The following is a 23356-nucleotide window of genomic DNA, read 5'->3' as shown; positions in this document are numbered from 1 at the left end:
ACATTTTTTTTAGTTCTGAATATAAAATAAGTGTTCCAGAAAATTAGCACGCTAATTATTGGTCTTCCACAACAGTCCTTACCTAGATTTCTTTTAGCTGGAATTTACTTAATGAATTTCGAATTTCGATAAATTCGCTAAACTATCATAGTTCATATGTTGCTCCTTGTTTCATTTAGGTAGACGAATTAGCAAACCTAGTGGGAAGTGGTCACCACTCGATGATTGTAGCATTTAAAAAAAATAATACTTATTCTTCAACCAAAATTCCGTCAACCTCGGAACAAAAATTTTATCCTACAAAAGCCATATATACTATTTTATTCTGGAGATTCACGGTGGAATGTCTCTCAAAATATCTTAACACTTTTATTTAACAGTGGGTTGCTTAAGGGTTATAACACACATTGTAAACAATAAAAACATTTTATTGTACATTTAATAAAAAAACAAAAACAAACGTTCCTAGTCTTTGACGTAGCTTGTACCCTCTACTGTGGGCTTCGGCGCTCATCAGCCGTTTCAACATAGCACTGGTCGGTCTGGGGTCTCCGCCTGGGCAGTTTGCGTACATCATGTTACGATCGCAGTCCTAAGGATTAGATCATGTTAGATTTAAACTTAGAACATAAGTGATGAAATGTATTTGAACGGTCTTTTTAACTTGGATAGTTTTCAAAGCGTATTTAGTGTAGGTAAACGTACAGCTGTTTCAATTTCGTCATGGTAGCTTCACTTTATGCCCAAATGTGTTTTAATCTTAGCTAGAATGTATTTACGTGAAATGGCTAATGACTGTATAAAGAACTCGTTAAATTATTTGATGCTTTAAAATGTAACGATAAAACATTTTGTGCAGGTAAAATTTGTAATTGTTTGTACAGAGACTTTTAAAAATGAAAATATAAATATAAATTGGCATAGATTTTAACCCAAGTATGGGGTACTGGGCCCATATGAGTTTGTTTTCTGATTATTTCTGCTTATGTAATATATATTTTAGCGTTTGTCTATTTTGATGACCTGTTGACGGCAACCAGGTTACTTTGTGAAACGGTAACAGTGGTAACGGTAACGGTAACATGTGGACATATCTACGACTGACTTGGAGTTAGTTAGTAAATCAGTGTCAGAATAATTATGAAACAATATCAGTTTTAAGTATTTTTCAGTTTTTAGTCTGTTTCGATGGTAAATTTCATAAAATTTCATTATTTTTAATGATATGATTCTTTTTGAGAAGTACTTACTAAGAGTTCTTTATGGAAAAGGAAAGGACACATAATTGGATTCGTGAAAAATCTACTTGACGTCTCGTTGCTCAGAGAATAATGATTATGCATGAAATGGGTGTAACAAAGATGATGTAGTATAAGTATTCCTGTGTCCAATTTTTTTTAAAGAATACTAGATAACCCCATATTAATTAAGACATTACTAATTTTCCTATATACCTCTCCTTTTAAGCTAATCACTTAGCTTGTCCTAAGAGCGAATACGACAATAGCCCAAGGAGTAAGGATCGATCCTGCAACTTTTGCATCGCTAGACGGTCCGTAAACCATCGCGCTATTGACGCTTCAAAATGGAATTCATAACCTTTTGTCTGTAATTAGACTAGTACGCCTCCGGCAAGAAGACATCGGAGGCGGAGGAGATCTTCGCTGCATTTCGATCTACAGTAGTTAATAAGCTGATAATGCTATAATAGTAACTACTGTAAATCTCTGTACGTCAAAAATTGTCACAAAGATATTATATTAAAATTATAAAAAAGGCACGGGCAACTGTGAGCCCGTGGATGTAGCTTAAATAAAAAAAAAATAGACTAGTTCAATCACCTTTCTTTACAAACAACTGTACATACAACGCTCCAAGAGAGCTGAGAAAGGCAGACAAAAACATTCCTCATCTACCTTTCTTAAATAAAAAAAAAGATAATGTCACGGGCAAGCAGGATACCATAACAGAAAAATCAAATCGAAGGAAATCACAGTCTCAAACTCGAGTAATATTTCTTATTAAATTCACTACTAGGGTTCCGTATATATTTCAAGGCGGAGACGGCTTAGTGATTAGCACGAGTGTATCTTAAGTGTAGATTGTGCTTCAAAAGCCACATAAGAACCACAGTATTCTCTTTGTTTAATTCATGTTTATAATTAATCTAATGCTCGGCTGTGGAAAATATCGTGTGGAATTTTCACCACCAATCCGTTACATAGGGTGGAATAAACTTTTAACCATTTAACGGAGGTGAAACCTTAGCCCGGAATTGAGCCAGTTACAGGATATTACTTTTACTATTTTTTATTTCAGCAAAATATATACAATTTCCCATTATGTCCCCACCTTTGCAATTAATAAAAATGATTTTTACAAAGGTTTTAATAGTTGTAGATTTTTTCAACTGTAGCTTTCAGTTTAATTGAGCCGAAATGACTATATTTGTTTTTAAAATTTAAAAAAAAACGCTCTGCGGTGAAGGAAAAAATACTGAAGAAACCTGCGTGTGTCTAATTTCTCCAAACCTTCTCCTCGAAGGGAGAAGTACTGCCTTAGCCCAGCAGTGGAAGATTGACAGGCTATTGTTGTTTGTTGTTGTTTCCGTTTAATAATATAAATAATTTATCAAAGGAAATTCACTATTAAATCGAAATAGCTACATGAATTATCGCACAGTAGGCAAAAACTTTGTATCTTTTCTTTAGTATTCTATAAATTCTAATTTAAAATAAAAACAATTTAAAATTTCGAATATAGTAAAAATACTTCTGTAAAAATACACACTCGTATTCTGACGATTCTCTTTTTATCCAAAATTATTTTAGAGTTAGGGCACGATCTTCTTATTGGATAATCTTTTTTTAACAAGCACAGCTTCTCATCTCTGTGTAGACGGAGTTTTAATTGGTGGCAGTTAACATTTTTATAAATGTAAACGTTTTTGAGGTCAATTTTATTCAGAGTAAATCTCTGTTGTGTTTTAGCCGTCTAATACGGAGATGACTTATAAGCACAAATTAAACACTACACACTTCCTAACCACTGAGCCATCTCAGCCCTTACAGTAGACCATATACATAAACATATAATAAACGGCACAAGTATATCTTATGTATATCATATTAGGAAAATGTATAAGGACTATGTTGAAGTACAAGGAGAATCGTGAAAGTTAGAAGCCCGGTCACAATGACAGAAACATAGTTTGGTATAAATAATACCTGATAAACTCCTCCCTCAGAAACAATGACTGAGAACTTCTGGAGCGTGGCCGCTTGTTCTTGCGTACACTGAGTTGGCTTAACGAAAAGCGATTCGAGAGTGCAGCGTCGGAATCTAGATCTTGCGCTAGAATTAACAAGAGCAAATTATAATATATGTTTGATATCATGAATATAGTATTGCAAGGGTCCTCTATATTTTATCATCGGAAGCACCAACAAGAGTTTTCAGAAGACGTTGTTCAGTCAGTGGCGAATAGTCGGTCTTGACTTAAACTGTTCAGTTTTTATTGAGTTCTGGTGATTATTTGTAACCTTGGATACTATTTGAAAATATTTTCTGGAAATTCTTTCTTATATGCGCAATGCCGTCATTCGAAGATATTGGTTTTAATTTATTTCTGACCAAATATCCCACATTTGAATAAATTTCAAAAAAAATAATGCAATCACAATGATCATTAGCATCGAATCATTTTCATAGGTGATGCATGCGGGGAAATATACCAACACCCAATACATTGGCACACCACATTTTTTTTATTACACATGTTACAAGTTTAGTTTTAGACTATCAGCATGGGATGCATAGGAGATATGGCCCAGTTAAATTATTTGGGTCTTTTAGAACTTGGCCAAATATTTAATTCGGAATTTGATCTTCAGTTAATTTTTTTTAACTTTAAATTTGAAAAATGAAAATTATTTACCAGGTGAATGTTTGGGTATTTTTTTAAAACCTTAGTGTGTGTGAAATTCTCGGCTCTCTCCTAAAGATGAAATTTCCGAAATTCATCCTTAGTGAACGACTGCGTCTCGAAATTAAATGATAAATTTCAATCAATTGAATTAATAGCTTAGGAGATTTCTTCATGAAAGGTATTTCACTTATATGATATGTTATATTGAGGTTTAATTTTTTTTTATGGTATAGGTTGGTGGACGAGCATATGGTCCAACTGATGGTAAGTGGTCACCATCAACTATAGACAATGATGCTGTAAGAAATATTAACTATCCTTACATCGTCAATGTGCCACCAACCTTGGGAACTAAGATGTTATGTCCCTTATGCCTGTAGTTACACTGGCTCACTCACCCTTAAAACCGGAACACAACAATACTGAGTACTGTTATTTGGCGGTAGAATAACTGATGAGTGGGTGGTACCTACCCAGACGGGCTTGCACAAAGCCCTACCACCAAGTAAAATTAATATGATAATAAATATATAACATGCACCTACAAATTTAAAATTCCACTGTTTTGAAATTCAACAAGCTCTACTGTAATTTAACATCAACCCAAAGGCCTCATGTTTTATTCAATACCGCTATTGGTTTTTACTACAGAGAATTTTGTAGTTTGTCAATACTGTTAGCTTGGGTATCGAGAATTTTGACACTTCAGCGAATTCGCAGTTGATAAAAGAGATTATATGTCATTTATTAAAAGTTAGCGTCCATGTACTTGAATAAAGGAGATGGAAATAATAATATATTAATAAATATTTTTTATTTAATCAGGAAGTGGTGACGTAATGGTAACTTGAATTATATGGGTAAATGTTAGGCACTATGGATGTTTTTTTTATGCTGTTGATTGGCCGACTAGCATATGGGCCACCTGATGGTAAGTGGTTACCACGGCCCATAGACAATGGTGCTGTAAGAAACACTAATCAATCCTTTCAATGTCAATACTAAGGTGACTTTACTCACACCATATATCAAATCCAGGCAAGAAACAAACTTGTATTTTCAAAGCCGTTTACAAAAAAATGGGAAGAAAATTTACATGATATCAAATAATAGGATCATTATCCCTAATCCTTTTAACTGTAAATACTACATGACCAAAGTGTGTTCAGATGTAGAACAAGGGCCTTATTAGCTGTTCGAGGTTCGGGAGATAAATTTCTGACAAGTTTCCTATTATCGAAAACTTAGTGAAACAGCAAAACAAACAGCTTTTGCTTGACCTAGGCTTAATGCAAGAATTTTAGAATTCACAGTGAAATGGATATAGTTCAAAGAATTATTTCCTTCACATGATAGGCTACTAATGCGACTCATATAACTCAAACTCAACGCAAACTTCCTTATTTCATATTAGCAATACACTTACTTATTGATGGTCAAATTAAACACTACCACCGATTCGGAAAAAGAAACACCCTAATCACAGACGAACCAACGAAAGCAATTCAGTTTTTTTATCTAATTAATTAAATATATACATATATTGAATATGAATAGAAATAGCCAGGAGGCGTAGTATTCCCGAGGTGTGCTATACTGCTGAAACTATACTGCTGAACTGTACTGCAAAAAAAATAAACGAGTACAGTAGCCGATCATAAAGAACATAAAGGGATTTGTGATAAAATCTTACCAGCACAGCTTAAAATGTACTTCATAATGAGTCCATTCTAGGCTAGTATTCTTGTACTCCTCAACCGAATCCTTGAAGTTAATGTAACAGGTTTCCCATGAATCTGTTGAACTTTCAACGCACAGCGCAATCTCGTCGTATCCTGAAATATTTCTTTGTTTATTTGTATAGTATAAATTAAAAACGGAATCACAAATATTCCACGGGTTACCATATATAGTAATATAACTTTATGTAGTTAAAACCAGAAACGTCATTTAACTCGTACCACAGTAAATGGAAAAATGCGTTGCATGCCATACAATTTTTGAACTCATAACGATTTATATTTACAAGTTATTAGTGTTATACATGTCTAAATCAAAATCAATTATTATGTTAAATTTAATTTAAGGTCATGAACTTAAGGAAACAATAAATTCATCATGTACCACTTTTGACTGCTAAACATATGTTGAAAAATAAATCCATCTAGTATTCATTGATGACAGAAAATACAGTGCACAACTACATATATCCCACGACCAGTAAATTCATCAGTCTAAAATGTGAGAGCATCGACGATAATGTCTTCATATTCTTATTTCTATAATTGGCACAGAAACTACATATATAGCTTTCAAAAATGGATTTTTAGAATAACCTAGTCAACGATAGTCCGTGTTACAAATATTCTTAAAATGTAAAATTTAAGTTACATAAATTTAACCAAAAATTTCGATATTTTATAACTAAATAGCCAGCATTTCTGAATCAAGCACTATTTTATTACTTTAAACATTTCATTTTAAGAAAACAAGTACAATCAGGTAAATTGGCAATTAGCAACGAAAATTCCTTTTAGCTGGCTTTTAATTTGACATATTTTTTTTCGTAAAATTACAACTGCTGACTAGTGGATCGTGACGGAACCAAAGCCTGTCAATCAAATAATTAAGGGAAACCGAAAAGAAATGCTGAATTGCCGAAAAGTATTTTTAAGCGTAAAATTGTTTGATATGCCTGAATAAGGGTGCAGTTTACTTTTAAAATACTCATATCAAATATTTTAAGGAATTTCAAAAATTAAAAAAAAACAAGTCTTAATCTAAAAAAAAGAAACCTAAATGGATAACTAAATCTAAAAAAAGGTCCTAATGGTTATAAGCTTTTAGTAGGTGCCGGTTCAACAGTCTAAAGATGACTAATAAACAAGAGAATTAAGAACAAGAAATTTCGACCTATTTTGAATTTGGAAGCTATTTTTTTTAATTTAACCTTATCAAAGTATAATGCCAGTAATTAAATGAAACCTACTTAAGAGAAACCATTCGTCATCACAAATATTGTTGACGACGTGAATGTGACCTTTGATACTTTCTTCGTTAAACCGACTGTCAGTGGTATCTTTACAATCCGTGTTCCAATTGATAGCGCAATTTGTAAGGTGTCTTATAGCCCTGGGGAAATAAATATAAGTATTTCACATAAAACAATATTATTACAAGCCTCTATTTCGTATATATTTGAGACGTTTGGTGTAGTACACATAACATAACAAAGATTCAATGATTTACTTGAGCTAAAACCTACTTTTTTTATGGAATAGCTTGGCAGACGAGCATTGGGCACCTGATGGTAAGTGGTCACCATCACTCATAGATAATGACGTTGTAAGAAATATTTAACTATTCCTTACATCGTCAATGCGCCACCAACCTTGCGAACTAAGATGATATGTCCCTTGTGGCTGTAGTTACACTGGCTCACTCACCCTTCAAACCGGAACACAACAATACTGCGTATTGTTGTTTAGCGGTAGAATATCTGATGAGTGGTTGGTACCTACCCACGCGGGCTTGCACAAAGCCCTATAACCAAGAATACTCTGTAATAATTTTAGTTCTTATGTTTATATGAAACATCTTAGGTTTCAGTTCTTGAGGAAATAGCTATTTCAATGCAGGAGTTTTATATGATTTATATTATTGTAAATATTTTGGCGTTTGCTAAGTAAATCATTTGATATGTATACTTGAAACAGTGCTAAACGAAAAAAACAATAATGACGAATTATATTGAAAATAATCAACCAAAGAAAGAATAATATGATGAAATATATATATTTTTTTATGAAATAGGTTGGCGGAAGAGCATATGGGCCACCTGATGGTAAGTGGTCACCATCACCCATAGACAATGACGCTGTAAGCAATATTTAGTATTCCTTACATCGTCTATGTGCCACCAACTTTGGGAACTAAGATGCTATGTCATGTGGTAGAATATCTGATGAGTGGGTGGTACCTACCCTGGCGGGTTTGCACAAAGCCCCACCACCAAGTGCTATTTTGTTGCAACGTCCTCCTCTCATACAATATCTTAATGGTCAAAGAAAAATATATCATTACTAACCGGCACCAATCATTGACCTTCGCTGGGTAAGGTGGAGACATTCTACTTGAATTATAAATCATTGCCGCTTCAGCTGTACAATTGATGGCATATTTTGTAAAGTCATCACAGTTTAAATTATAAGGAAGAGTTTCTGAATCTTTAAATGGAAGTGTAACAGGTTCAAATTCATAATCCTGAGATTCTCTTATAAATCTATCTATAGATTTATTTTTATAATTTAAATCTAAAACTGAAATATTAGCTGATTAATTCACTTATTTATTTTTAACTACTAGTCGCCCGCGGTTTTGGTATCAGGCAAAAAAGTGTCCTTTCCTGGAGTTCAAGTGACTTGCTTCACACTAAATTTCATCAAATTCAGTTCAATAGTTTGGTCGTGAAAAAACAACAGTCCGACAGAAAGAGAGAGAGAGAGAGAGTTACTTCCACATTTATGATATTAATATAGACTAAACTTAAATTACTATCGGGACGAAATAAAAAATCTTGTAGATGCTAATTTTTATTGATCTCATATTGCTGCGATAGCCGAGATTCTTGGTCTCATGAAGGTCAATAAACGTTATTCGGTCTTTAGTCACAAAATTATAGCAACCTTGACTAAGGAATATAATATCAATGTTACATTTTCGTGCCCAGGGCAGCAAATTCCATGGGATAATGAGACTACCGGATAGAGGATGTTTCTGCGGTTGGGCTCGCAATTCTACACAATATTATCTACGTCAAATTGAGACAAACTATGCTAGCGAGCGATATACGATCAGCATGATAATAATGTTAAATAAAATATATGAAAGAACACTTACACACCGCGCTTATATGATCAAAAAGTATAACGAAAATTATTGGTATTTTCATCGTATAAATTTGGAAGCATTTTACGCATAATAAACACTATCTCTAAAATTAGATTTCGGATCGTCAATATGATAGATGTCATGTCTGTGAATGCCAGACAGATCTTTATGTAATAATTTTGACACATATCGTCGTCACATCAATTTCATAAGATACTCGCGAAGGATATAATAAATAGACAATATTTACATACATATATTGCGATATTTTTTAAATTTTATCATAAGTCAAAAGGTTCGGGAGAGAAAATACAACAATATATGACCTGAGAAGAACCGGCAAATAATTAAAATAATAAGCGACTTTTTTTATACACATATATTTTGATTATATTTTATTATATAATCGACTATCTCAAAGCACTTATTTAACTTCTCATAAGGTCAATTTTGCATCATCAGTTAAATTTTATTAAAATGCAAAACTGCAAAACTGTATGGTGATATTCTGTAATCTTGGATATATCTTGCGACCTGTAATAGTATCAACGCAGTCACCAGTAAAACTGAAACCCAGAAATGGACTGTATTAATATTTTGATAGACAACAGAGAAGGAGATCAACCTCCCTGTACCACGAAATACTAGTATGTAAGAATTATTAGTTTCCGAACTTAATTTTTGATCGAATTTCCTTCAATGTAAATCTTCATAATAATCATTCGAATGATGTTATACATAATCCTTTTTCACATAATAATAATAATAATAAGTAATGGTATTGTAAATTGTAAAATAAATAAGAAGCTTTACGAGTAACACTCGTGTAAGCGAATTTAAAACAGGATATTATCATGTTTTTTATTAAGCTCGAAAGAGCCACGAGAATTAGGGCAAGCTACAGGGAAAAATCTCATTATGAGCTGTATCTTAAGTCTCCGCATGTTTTAACGTAAATAAATGAAATGTTATATATTTTAGAGTAAATTTAAAAGTGCTCTCAACATATAAACCAAGATGAATTGGTCAAAGTTGTTGTAAAGCTTAGGAAAATGATCTATGAATGGCTAAATGTGTCAAGAATTTTTTTTAATCATATTATTTTATAATTTGGAAAAGTATTGGTACCGAAAATAAAAATCAAAATATACTTTATTCAAGTAGGCTTTTCCAAGCGCTTCTTAATCATTTAACAACTATTTTAAGTCAAGCTACCACCAATTCGGAAAGTAGATTATACCGAGAAGAACCGGCAAGAAAGTCAGTAGTTACAACAAGTATTCATTCCACGCTTTTTTATCGTCTACATAATCTTTTGCCGAATAATAAACCTCCTTTCTTCTTTTTTCATAGATAATACCAGTACAGTACAACATAGCATATGAAAAAATACAGGTTTTAAACAATCTTTAGCTAACTCACACGGCAATAAGATTTTGTATGAGATCGGACTTTGCATAATAAAATTTCTGTCAAATATTTAAAAATACTCGTAGAGCAAACTGCCTTCTTGCAAGATTAACCTACATAAGCGTGCCTAAAAACTCGCACACTTGATCATTTTCAGTATCATAAACCAATGAGACGAAAATGTGTTACAACTAGAAATATTTCAGCCTTAGTAAAGCGTTTCCTTTCTTTTTCAACGCACGGTAGAATGAACACTGCTTACCTCAAGTCACTGTTGCTGAACATATTGACAGGAAAATTGTATACCTATACTCGACTTGCAATCTGAATCCAGGTCTTTTATATAATCAGCGGCCATAAAAGCTAGTCACCAGATCGATGAAATAGAAATAGTTATTGGATTTAGCTAGGGATATCCTCAAACCAATGTTTCTCAAGGCAGTAAGTTGTTTATCATATCTTCCTTGTCCTGCATTAGCATATTTATCAACTGTTAACTGTGTCTTCAATACAACAACAACAACAGCCTGTAAATTACCCACTGCTGGGCTAAGGCCTTGTCTCTCTTTTGAGAAGAAGCTTTGGAACATATTCCACCATACTGTTTCAATGCAAGAATACATTTGTGACAGAATTCCTATGAAATTAGACACATGCAGGTTTCCTCACGTTGTTTTCCTTCACGACTGCGATCGAGATGAATTAGAAATACAGATTAAGCACTTGAATATTTGGTGGTGATTGCCTGGATTTGAATCCACAATCAACGGTCAAGATGCGCGCGTTCTAACCACTCGGTCATCTCGGCTCCATATATTTTTTATCTAAAACAAATTTGACCTAAATCCACTCTGAATAATTTGGACGCTTACTAAAAGAGGGACATGGGGCACAGTATATCAGAGAATATTTACTGAGAGACTGTTTTCATTGAATTAAAGCTTTCTTCTGTTAATGAATGATTTTGTATGAGGTATGATGATAATAATTCTCAAATAAAGAACATATATAAAAGGTAATTTATAGAGTTTAAAATTACAATATTAATGGAGTTCTTTGTTTCATTCCGTTCTCCAATACTTCATTCAATTTTATATCGGAATCAGTAAGTTGAATTTACAAAATTTTTGTTTTTATTTTATGTTGTTTGACTTTATGACGTCACAGTATATTATGCGCTTAGATTATTCCCACGAGTTACATACTGTATGTTTTCGAACAAATAAAAAAAACTGTTTTAGATATATTTATAAATATTACGTATTTTACTATCAAGTATACTTGCGTTGTAACGTAAACTTTATTAATATCATCCAATTTTTATTTTTTTAATTTATCATGTACCCTGAATAAAAATGAACGAATATAATGTAACACTTTTTTATCATCTATATAATATTTCATCGATTAATAAAATGTCGATTTATATCGATATTTTTTGAATTATATTTAAATGTATAAATAGTATATATATTGACGCTATTGTAGCCTGTGGCATCGCTCACGACTTAGCGGGTTGTTTGTTACGTGTTACGCAAAAATGTAGCCTATGTTCTTCTCTGGGGTTCAAATTTAAAGAACGACAAACAGGAGGACAAAGTTACTTTCACATTTATAATACATTTATAATATAGAAGTATAGATTATTTAATACGAATAATGGAAAAATGACGTAACGATGTAGTGGTTTTTCGGAATCAAATATTAAGAAAAAATAGTTGCTATAAACCTCTACTATAATTAATTATCAAAAACATACATCATTAGCTAGCTCTCATATCATTAGTGTTTGGAAAAAGGAAAATCATGGACGCCTCGTTGACGTTATGTCGTCTCGTCTTAGGAATTCTTTGGGTTGATGCCCAGCCGCCATAATGGTGATTTAGACGTTTACGTGCTCTATCGGGTGCGTATAATAAAAATACCCTTAGTAGGCTTCACAACACCCACGCGTTCAGATGAGATTGCACGAAGAAAACGAAAATTATGATCAATAAATGTTAATGTAAAAATATAAATAAAATAGTGAAGCATTTGAAAACTAATCAGATTAAGCATAATAGTTCTGATTAAAAATTTAAACTTACCAATGATAATATCTTCATATATTTTTTCGACATATTATTATATATCGTCTATTTTTAATTACGTGTCAGACGACACTTTCATATTTATTTATAAATAAACAGACAGATATCCACCAACGAGATGTGATATTTAACAAAAAATAATTTGAACTTAAATAGATTATAATATATTTTATTTATTTAAATATAAATTTAACCCCAGCAAACATTGAAAATCAACAACTAAGATTAAGATTTAATAATTTTTTTTTTAAATAACACCGACGTCAAAGTGATCACTAAAAAACCAATAAAATAATTTGATTTAAACACGTATTATTGAAATCGGCCGATCCTATATAAATATTTCTAACGAAACAAAAATCATCAAAATCGGTTCATTAATGGCGAAGTAATCGGCGAACAAACATAAAAAAGATATACTGGTCGAATTTAGAACACTCCTTTTTTGAAGTCGCTTAAAACTACATCGTTAAAGTATTGCATAAAATGTCAATGTTTACATGCAAGGAAATGTTGCATTACTTCGAAATCTTATAGAGGATCACTGTCGGTGTGACATCGGGTAAGCAAAGCACGTTTTACAGGAGAGTGGAGTTAAACCTCTACGAGCTTCTAGCGACATTTTACCGCATAACTTTAAAGATGACTTATACTGAGATTGTTTCTAATAAATCTGATTATTATTGTTTATTTTTTGTTACTACAGTAAGATAAGTGAGTTAGACGTTTCTGATAGTGACATTACAACCAAAGGTACATCAGCAGCCTGTAAATTTCTGGACTGGGCTAAGGCCTCCTTTACCTTTGAGGTGTAAGCTTGGAACATATTCCACCACGCTGTTCCAATGCATCTTGGTGGAATACACATGTCGCAGAGTTTCTACGAAATAAGACCCATGCCGATTTCCTTACGATGTTTTCCTTCACCGCCGAGCACGAGATGAATTTATAAACACAAATTAAGAACATGAATACTCAGTGGTGCTTGCCTGACTTTGAACCCGCAATCATAGTTTAAGATAGACTAGGAAGAAGAAGATGTTCTAACCCCTGGGCCATTTCGGCTCTAAGGTACTCAACCTCAGTCAAAGGCATAGAAAAACCATATAATCATAGAGTTCCATTAATAAAATATTTATTTCCTTATTATAATCAAAATGTAATTAAACTTTGGAAATAAATATGTACATTTGGATTTGAAATTGGCGAATGCTTTTGGAAGTTTATTCGATAAAATATCAGCCGAAATAACTTGCCACTTAAAATCATCTCCTTTTGAAGGCAATAATTTACTGACAAATTATGTTCCCAAATGTAAATTTGAATTTTCATTTGTATGAAATACTGTATTTAAAAGTTTCAGTATTAGAGGAACTAATGACTCATGGGGTTTTTCAGTTTCAGTTCGTGATATTGTACGATACGAAACTGTCTTACAAAAATAATATATTTCTAAATGCTATAAAGACAGAAAACGTACTCTTTACCTAATAAAAGAAAGAAACATTTAAAGTTGACTTTAAATAATAGTGATCAATATCTAACTGATACTAAAGTATTTCTAGGAGTCACTTAAGACTCAAAACTTCAGAGAAACCTCATTTATCGTCCCCGACAAGGAAATCCAGCTCCGTACGTATTTAGAAATGTTAGACGGCTAACTGATGATGATATAAGTCGATTAGCACTCTTTGATTACTTTTAAAATATGATGTTTTATGGCATTTTGTATTTGATACAAGCTTCAAATTTGAATAACACAAATAAAGTAACTGTGGAATCATCTTGTAGTAATAAATATCGTGTCCAAAAAATGATTTAACTTCGCGAAGTCGGAAGCTTGGTATTATATGAATACACATAACATAGTTGTGAACATACTCTGAATCAAATGTAAGTAGGTATGCCCAGTTCATTGAAAACAACTCGAAGGGAGTCTCTTGAGACACCAAGACTGTAAATAGACTGAACAGATCTTTATTTCGGGATGAAAACAGTTTCAATACCTTAAGTAATAATTAAATGAATTACAAACTATATAAACATGTTAATTACTCGGGCGCACTGGTTCCCTTACGACATATCTCAATAAATGTAACGGATTTTGACATCCGGGTTTAAATCAGTTTATGTTTAACTCTAAACTTACCACATAAACTAATTGATCATTAATTAAAAGTCTTCTCGCTTAGAGACATATATTTTACAATTATTTTAGGTATCGGTTGATTCTTTCCGTTTAGATTAAAATATTTATTTTTAATAATATGGTTTCTTTTTGACTCGAAATTAATCTTAAAATTAAAGTCAGACAACCAGCCATTAGTTTGTCTAGATACGAACAAAATGTGCTACTGACAAATAAATACCTTTAATGTAAAAGTAATAAGTGTTTTCAATTGTAATTAAAATCCTAACGTTGAAAAGTAAAGGGTATTAGTGAATAATAAAGTATTGTGCAATTTTAGTGATTAAAACAATAAAGCGGTTATAAACAGTAATGATTAATATATTCTACACGATTAAAAATAACATCACTATTTGGATAAGTATAATAAGTTTTTTAATTGACTTGTTCATAGGCATTTGTGCAAGTCCATCTACGTAAAAACACTCTCTTGTAAGAAACACCAACACTTGGTATTTTCTTTTCCACTCAGTGTAACTACAGGAATATAACGTCTTTAAGCTCAGTTAAGTCTCAAATCTCAAAATATGTTTTAAAAAATACCCACTTTTGTAGCGATTAAAATACACACAGCTGTTTTACTATATTCTTCATACTTCCACATACATGCTCAAGAACTTCCTTACAACATAGTTCTCATTCCTCATAATATGTCCGTACCATGACAGTTGATTTCCACATACCTTCTCTACTACTTACCTTATCTACAGTCTAAGCTTTTACATAGAAAAGAAAAGACGGTTTTATTTCTAAAAAAAGAACGGTAGGCGATTAAGAAATCTTTTCACTTTTAAAATAGCAGAAACTTATTCGAAAAGGCTATCGGAAAGTAACAAACGATTAATGATCTGTATTCGGACCACGTATCTTAATAAACTGCGAAGCTCTCGTGACTCGAGGCAAGAATATTTTAACAAATAGACGATGTAAATGCTTCCAAATTGTTTATTTATATTGATTTAGTTTCTTGTACGTAATGTTTTCATAGAATTCCGTAATTCAGAATATGTATGTAAATATATAAAACATACAAATGTGTAATAACTTTTACGGTCCCATGCCTCAAAAGCAAATAATCAAAAACCGTTATAAGAACAACTCATTGTCAATCTTTCCGAATGTTTGTGTCGGCTGTCCTTCAATAAATTATTTCATATGAACGCGTAGAGTTATTAAATTGAAATTAATACTAAATACTGAACTTTGCGATCTTTGAAGCGGCTTTGGAAAAAATCAAACCCCTAAATTTACATAATCAAACGATATGGCCGTTCGTGGCGCATTTCACATACATTTGCAAAGAGAAAGGGAAAACGCCTATTAGGTACTTCTTCGAGACCTAGAATAATGAAATTTATAAAGTACCAAACTGAATACCTAACTAACATCTAGTAGCATAAGTACGAAAAAAAATATCGAAAACCGTTATACCGTAATATTTCAGTTGTACGGAATCCTCAGTCCGTAAGTACGACATTCACTTGACCGATTCTGCTGTTAGGTTAGGCAGAACAATTGAACGACAATGGATGAACCTTCTTCACCAAAATCCCTCGTTAAATACATATTATATTCTCAACGAAAAAAATACAAATCACTCAAAGATATTTATATATGCGTATCCTTTAGCAAATCTTACTTTATTTTTACACATTCTATCTCAAATATTCCGCACGCTTTCGTCAGCAAACTCACTTAAATCCGAAACCGGGTTCGGTAAATTTGCGTCCATCACGGCGACAGAATTGATTTGATGGTGAAAATATATCACAAGCAACGCTTAGGGGTGTATACGTCACTAAAGGATCAAATCCCCAATTGATAAGAGATCTTTTATTTTATTGTGAATAAATACTTACTAAAATCTATATATAGAATAAAATTGGAGAGTCTATTTGTAATATTAAAATAACAAAACAACATTTTCTTTAAATGTTCCCTGTCCGTTTGTTTGTTTGTAATACTTGTTGACTTACAGGCAGGATATATAACATACATATGAAAATATGAAAATATGAGAGACAACATCACATACATCACTCTGAGCCTAATGTAAGTAGCTAAGCACTTGTGTTATGGAAAATCACCTAGACCCAAGACAACATAGAAAACTTATGGTAATCTACATCGACCCGGCCGGGAATCGAACCAGGGACCTCAGAGTGGCGCCCCATGAAAACCGGAGTACACACCACTCGACCACGGAGGTCGTCAAGTACTTAATTATATTTAACTAACATGGCTGTGTTTTTATATATTGAAAAAGAGTAAGTACTGAGTTTTTTACCAATACTGCCTGGTAGAATCTACTTTCTGAACCAGTAGTGTCACTTATTATAATTGTTAAACGACGATTCAAAAGTCTTCTGTAAAAGACTGCTTGAGTAAATTATATTTCGATTATGTTCTGGCTAATCGAAACTCGAACGACTATATGTACTGATTTTGACGGGCCTTTACTCGCATATAGTTGATGTAATAGGAGTAACTTAGGCTACAACAATAACTTTTTTGTTGAATACAAACGCTCACGAAGGCGGGCACAGCTAGTGTTAAAATAAAACTTAGATTCAGCTTTTATTTTATCTTTTTATAGTTTTACAGATGGTCGCTCTTTATTCGAAACTCGACATGTATTATGTAAGTAAATGCTATAAATTGCTATGTAATGTTATAATTCAGAATAATAATTATTAATCACTTTGTACATCGAGCCAACAATTAATTAATGTATATTGGAACCGAACGTAAATTTCTTTAAACGACTTATGGACATAACCTAAGACTGTATTATCTGTGAAAAATTATTAGTATTTGGCGGGCTTTCAAAAATAATGACATTGATATAGAATAAAATGGCGTATGATCACAAAGATAAAAATAAATTATAAATCGTTGAAATAATGCTCGAGTGAGCCTCTTTAATTCCATAATTAAAGTAATTCAAATTATAGAAAGGAGTTTTCTTAAAATTGTTAACAAAAATATAAAATGGCTTAACTGAACGATACCTTGACACTATTCTATGACTAAAAAAACAAATGTCAAAATAAACGTCATTGGTTTTGGCTTAGACATGAAGTTTTTGTCAGCAATGCCAGCATACTGTTTAGGAGATTCCTTTATCCATATAAATGGCTCGAAATAATAAGAAGAAAATTAAAAAAAAACAAAAGCGCGCGAAACTGAATTAAACCACCATTCATTTTTCTTTTTGATCGCTGACTGTAAGGTCGATATTGGCTTGACATGTAATTTGTTAAAAGTGTTATTTGTGTAGTCTGAGTAGTGATTTATTTCAATGTGTATGATTTGGTGATTTATGTTAAGATAAATTTGAAGTTAGAACTATTTTTGTTCATTAGTAAATTGTTTAAAGTAATTTATGTTCTTGTCTTGTTTTAATATATTTCACTTCTGTATGATAATATATATGGAATATTCTAATTGAATAAGGAATTAAGCTAAAAAACCTTAGATTAACGTATTCCATACGATTTTTTAATTACTCACTATGTCGGGCACTGCTGATAATTCTTGATTAATATGTTATTATTTATAATACAACACTATTCCACTTAAATATGTATAATTACTTTAATTTTACTTCCAAAGTTCGAATAACAGTATTGTCGTCTTTCAACAAAATATTTTCTTAACGTGTTAATAATATAATAAATAAAATTTTAACAAAAAGAAAAACCGACTTCAAACGAAACACTATTTTAAAACAAATAAAAATGCACTAAAAAGTAACAAAAATAATTGCATATTTAACATATTTTTGAGAGTCCTCCTAGGTAAAATGATATGAAAAATATTAGACTACTTAAAAGTCGATTTACGATTATATAACGTAGTTATAGTTATTGTTATGTTTAATTTGATTAAAGACAGTAAGAAATTCTGCCCCAAATCGCACCCTAACCGTAAGCCGTTTAGGAGTTCCGTCAATACATAGTATAAAACAAAGTCGCTTTCTCTGTCCCTGTATCTTTTAAACTACGCAACGGATTTTGATGCGGTTTTTTTAAATAGATAGTGTAATTCAAGGGGAAGGTTTATGTATATAATAAATGAACAATATAGTAAAGAAACACTGACAATTTTAGAAGTTTGCAATGTGATGTCGTAAATAAACAAATTCTTTAGTATATTTAGTATCAGTATTGCACCCGTGAGAAGTTGGGTCGGGTCGCTAGTTGATTATAATATTCGATAATGACAATTACATGAACATAACCACGTTCCGGAAGGTGATTCAAATATCCAAGTAACCCATAATTAAAAGATTCGACCGAGTATTGCTAACGTGCTCCTCAGAATTGTTCCGTTCCCTCCCGTTCCCTTAATTTGTCATGAATCCTATGCTCAAAACCTTACCAAACTTTCACCAAACTACCCTAAAAGTATATCCTTTATAATAAAAAAAGAATCATCAAAATTGTGCCAACCAATTTTGAGTTATTCACCTATTTATCGCGCACATACATAATGCAAATTTAAGACTTATGTCGTTTTCATACGGATACCATCATCGGAAAAAAATAAAATTAAAATGGGACCCCACGGGAAGCACTACCTTCCAAACAAAAAAAAATTATCAAAATCGGTCCACCCAGTAAAAAGTTATGAGGTAACAAACATAAAATAAAAATAAAAAATAAAAAAATACAGACGAATTGATAACCTCCTCCTTTTTGAAGTCGGTTGAAAATAACCCGTACGACTTACGTGCGTTACAGAAATGTGGAAAAATACATTATTAAAAGTTGCAATATATCTTTCGTTAAAAATGTTTAACTGCGAATTTCGATTCAACGGTTAAATGCTGCCAATTTTATTGCCATCATTACACACGGCCATGATTTGAACAATAGCTATTTTTGATTTTGACTTCCATCTACATATATATATATATATATATATATATATATATATATACATCACCGTAAAACTGTAAAAATCGTTAGATTATAATCTATCTCGCGCAATTGCAAACTGTTGAAAAATTGTGAACTCAACTTACAAGGAGCATATACAATTTCCATTGTTCATAATATTTCGGCTAGGTTAGGTTAAAGTTTTTATAATTGAACTGAAAATAATGTTGCATTAAATTGTAGGGAGTATGTTACGGCTCACAATCTTTCGACTGCAATGAAACTTTAGTGAGGTGAATGCCAGCGAAGGTTAGGAATAAATAAAAAACAAATATACATGCATTATTATTTATTAATTTATTTTTAATACATATATTATTCTTATTTTTTGTTAACAAAAAGTTACCTCAATATTCATTATTTGATAAACAACTCATCGAACAAACGACCGTAAAAATAAATAATAATATTTTAACAAGTATTATTATTTATTTAGTTGTCAAAATGTGAATGTTGATAATGTAAATAATATGTTAAACATGTTTGTGAAATACATTCATATTAACATAATATGTGTGATGACTTCAGAATTTATTAGGTGTCACAATGTGCTGTTTTATATAATAACGAATAATGTTTTTATTTGAGCTATTTAATTTCAGTGTAAATTTGGTACAATATATTACAGCTTTTAAAAATGTACCTATATTAAAACGCTGCCAATATTAATGTTATCGACACATATATATATATCTCAGAAATGCTACTATAATAATCTATCTTTGCCCAAAATCAGCCTCTCTAGCTCAAAACCGCTGAACATATTTAAATGAAATGTTGTGTAGAGATAGTTTAAGTCTTGTGGTAGGACATAAGATTATTTTTTTATTCACTAAATAATAAAGGGTATTTATTCATCAAGTTACAACTATAAATTTAAAAAGCAATTCACTTTAAAAATTAAAAAAAATATATCGTCGACGACCTAGGATCACTTCAGTAGGAGATATACTAAATTACGTAAAGGAAGCGAGTAAATGAAGCGAGAACCCGATTATTTTGCTCGGAGACTTGCGAAATTTATACAGTGGACGACTTGTCGAGACATTGTTACAAAACCAGTTTAAAATGATCTCCATTTCATTCGACTTTATATAACAAACTAACTACCCGATCAGATTTCGAATGGGGACCAACATAAAACAAAATCTATATTGTTTTAACAGGATCTTTTCGAAGTATACACAGAATAACTAAAATTCACAATCGGAATAATGGCTTAGGAACGCACAATCGACAAAAAATTACATAGATTTGAATTAATATATTTTTTAATATTTCTTGTTGTGAAAAATCCACGTGGAAATCGGCTGTCATGATATAGGCATGTTTGTGGAAGAATGAAGACCATGTTGTGAGGAAGGTCTTGAGCATGGATGTTGATGGATACAGAGGTAGGGGATGACCAAAGAAATGATAAATGGACTGTGTGAAAGATGATATGGTTAGAAAGAATGTTACTCGTGAGATGACGTCAAAAAAAGAAGTATATGAGAAAAAGACGCTGCGCTGACTCCAAGTAAAATTGGGATACGGGGATGATGATGAAAAAATCAAAACAATTTCAAGTTGATTTAAAATAATTATTAATTGGAGGCTCGAATGATTTCAGCCACACCCAGTCTCATTTAAGATCGACCATCTTAATCAAAACTGAGTAACTACCATTAATAGTAACACAAAACTTACGATAGTTCATAACTATTCCGCAAATATTAATTTCGTATACTCAGTACAACTGTTGTTTGTATACTAGCTTATTTGGTAGATCAAACACTCTCCTCTTTCTTTGAAGTCTGCTCAAAATCAAATTTAAGAAGCAAGAGCAAAGTAGTGTATTGATTACTTTGCTTTATGAAACTCACAGATTTGACATTACTTTGGACTGTTATAATCATCAAAGTAATTCAAAACCAACAGCGCATTTGTTAGATGACAACCGACTTAGTTTGATTTTATAACTATTATAACCAGTGTTGTATTTCATACTTCAGGTTCTAAGGTGAGTTTTGATTTCACTTCACTGTATCAGCTAAACTTTGAAGCTTAGTAAAATTTTTCTTAACCTTAATGTAATTGATACCTATTTTTTAAAAAAAAATATGATATTGCATAATTGTTTCACCGAATAAAAACAGATGAACATACCTTTATAAAACGTGGGTACGTATTTTGATATTAATGGCTTATCCAGTTCCATATCAAACAAATAAATTCAGTTATTTACATTGCATTAAATTGTCAATAAATAATATGTTTTATGATGTAAACGAATATTCTTTCGTTATTTTAATAAATAAACATAAAACAAATGAATGTGACGATTAAAATTGTCTTAAACAAACAATAGTCAGTAGTAATTCTTCCAACTGATTTTTACGTTCGTTAAAATGCTTAAATTTGTATAATGTGAGCGAGATGGGGGACTTCTTTTGATTTTCAGTCGTTAGAACCGCAGACTTTACAATATGAATTCCAAATTCGTGTACTTAACAGGGTTAATTAGCGGCATTCCCTGAGCGATGTGATTTTTAGAATACAAAGAACGAAATTTCGTGGAACGAGAATAGACAATTCATTATTTCGATTTTCGTTTACAATTTAAAAAGAAAAAGTTTATACAATGACAATTCGTGTTCCTGATTTAAAAAAAAAAGTAAGGTAAAGTAACAGCCTGTAAATAACCCACTGCTGGGCTAATGGCCTCCTCTCCCATTAATTACAGGGCTTGGAACATATTCCACCACGCTGTTCCAATGCGTCTTGGTGGAGTGCACGTGTGGCAGAATTTCAATGAAATTACACACAGACACATGCAGCTTCCCTCGCCATGTTTTCCTTCAACGCCGAGCACGAGATGAATTATAAACACAAATTAAGCACATATATATATTGGTGCTTGCCTGTGTTTGAACCCGAAATCATTGGTTAACATGCACGTGTTCTAACCACTGGGCCATCTCGGCTCCTCATTTAAATTATGGTTAAATTCATGTTGTTAATGTCGCCATTGTTTTAAGTCCGTTTGAAATATGTTCTCATATGGAGTTTGGTCCTAGGACAAACAATTTGACAACGTGGTTGCTCAAGTTTTGATTTATAGGTTCATAGTTTTTAACTATTCGATTGTGGTTTTTCATATTACATATAGCAGGAATATTGTTCAGTTACTCCTATTTAATAAAAACAAGAGAGGAGAAAAAAATAAGTAGAAAATATATATTAATATTTAAATTATAATTTACAATTTCAATTTTGTCTGTCTAAAATAAGAATTTTACCTCGAAATATATTTTAATCAATGACATGTCAGAATTTGTCAGTACTAATGTTTCGTTCAAAAATACGTCGTTTCTATAAATATATCGTATTTTTTTGTATCTAAAAATAATCTGGGTATTTTTTAAATGTTATAGTTTTCGGCGTGTTCACTTCAAAAGCTCCTGGGCTAAAATATTTAATTTCACCTAGACTATTTCAGACCATGGTCTGTTTTTGAGGTTGAGGTAAAATACAGACGAATTGATAACCTCCTCCTTTTTGAAGTCGGTTGAAAAGACAGATTCACTTACATGAGCACGGTATGATAAACGTAACAAAAACAAGAAATATATTCGCCTCATAGATACTTAGTTAACGGAATAGAATGTAGTAAAATAGCTGTGTGTATTTTAATCGCTACATAAATAAAATTTTAACAAAAAGAAAAACCGACTTCAAACAAAACACTATTTTAAAACAAATGAATATGCACGAAAAAGTAATAAAAATAATTGCGTATTCAACATATTTTTTAGAGTCTTCCTAAGTTAAATGAAATGAAAAATATTAGACTACTTAAAAGTCGATTAACGATTATATCATGTAGTTATAGTTATTGCTATATTTGGAGCCGGTGTCAGCCACG

At 31.8% G+C, this 23356-nt stretch overlaps 1 protein-coding gene across 1 annotated transcript; it reads right to left on the bottom strand.

Annotated features, from left to right (window-relative positions):
• Positions 1–272: 272 nt before the first annotated feature.
• On the bottom strand, positions 273–8949 carry LOC124539194. Its single transcript, XM_047116492.1, has 7 exons — positions 8828–8949; positions 8016–8247; positions 6918–7060; positions 5622–5763; positions 3228–3354; positions 462–592; positions 273–297 (listed from the first exon to the last, which is right to left on the bottom strand). Exons 1-7 carry the CDS (start codon positions 8877–8879, stop codon positions 273–275), a joined length of 852 nt encoding a protein of 283 aa, XP_046972448.1. The 5' UTR covers positions 8880–8949.
• Between the last annotated feature and the right edge of the window lie 14407 nt (positions 8950–23356).

The sequence above is a fragment of the Vanessa cardui genome, chromosome 22 (assembly GCF_905220365.1).
Source record: "Vanessa cardui chromosome 22, ilVanCard2.1, whole genome shotgun sequence".
NCBI classification, from domain to species: Eukaryota; Metazoa; Arthropoda; class Insecta; order Lepidoptera; family Nymphalidae; genus Vanessa; species Vanessa cardui.
This window is presented reverse-complemented; position numbering and strand designations above follow the sequence as displayed.

Excerpts from the sequence above, each read along its gene's own strand:
- LOC124539194 (XM_047116492.1), bottom strand. The coding sequence starts at position 8,879 with ATGAAAATACCAATAATTTTCGTTATACTTTTTGATCATATAAGCGCG. Across the intron at positions 8,248-8,827 it reads TGATCATATAAGCGCGGTGT|TTTTAGATTTAAATTATAAA; the intron begins GTAAGTGTTCTT and ends CTAATATTTCAG. Across the intron at positions 593-3,227 it reads CTGAGGGAGGAGTTTATCAG|GACTGCGATCGTAACATGAT; the intron begins GTATTATTTATA and ends TCTAATCCTTAG.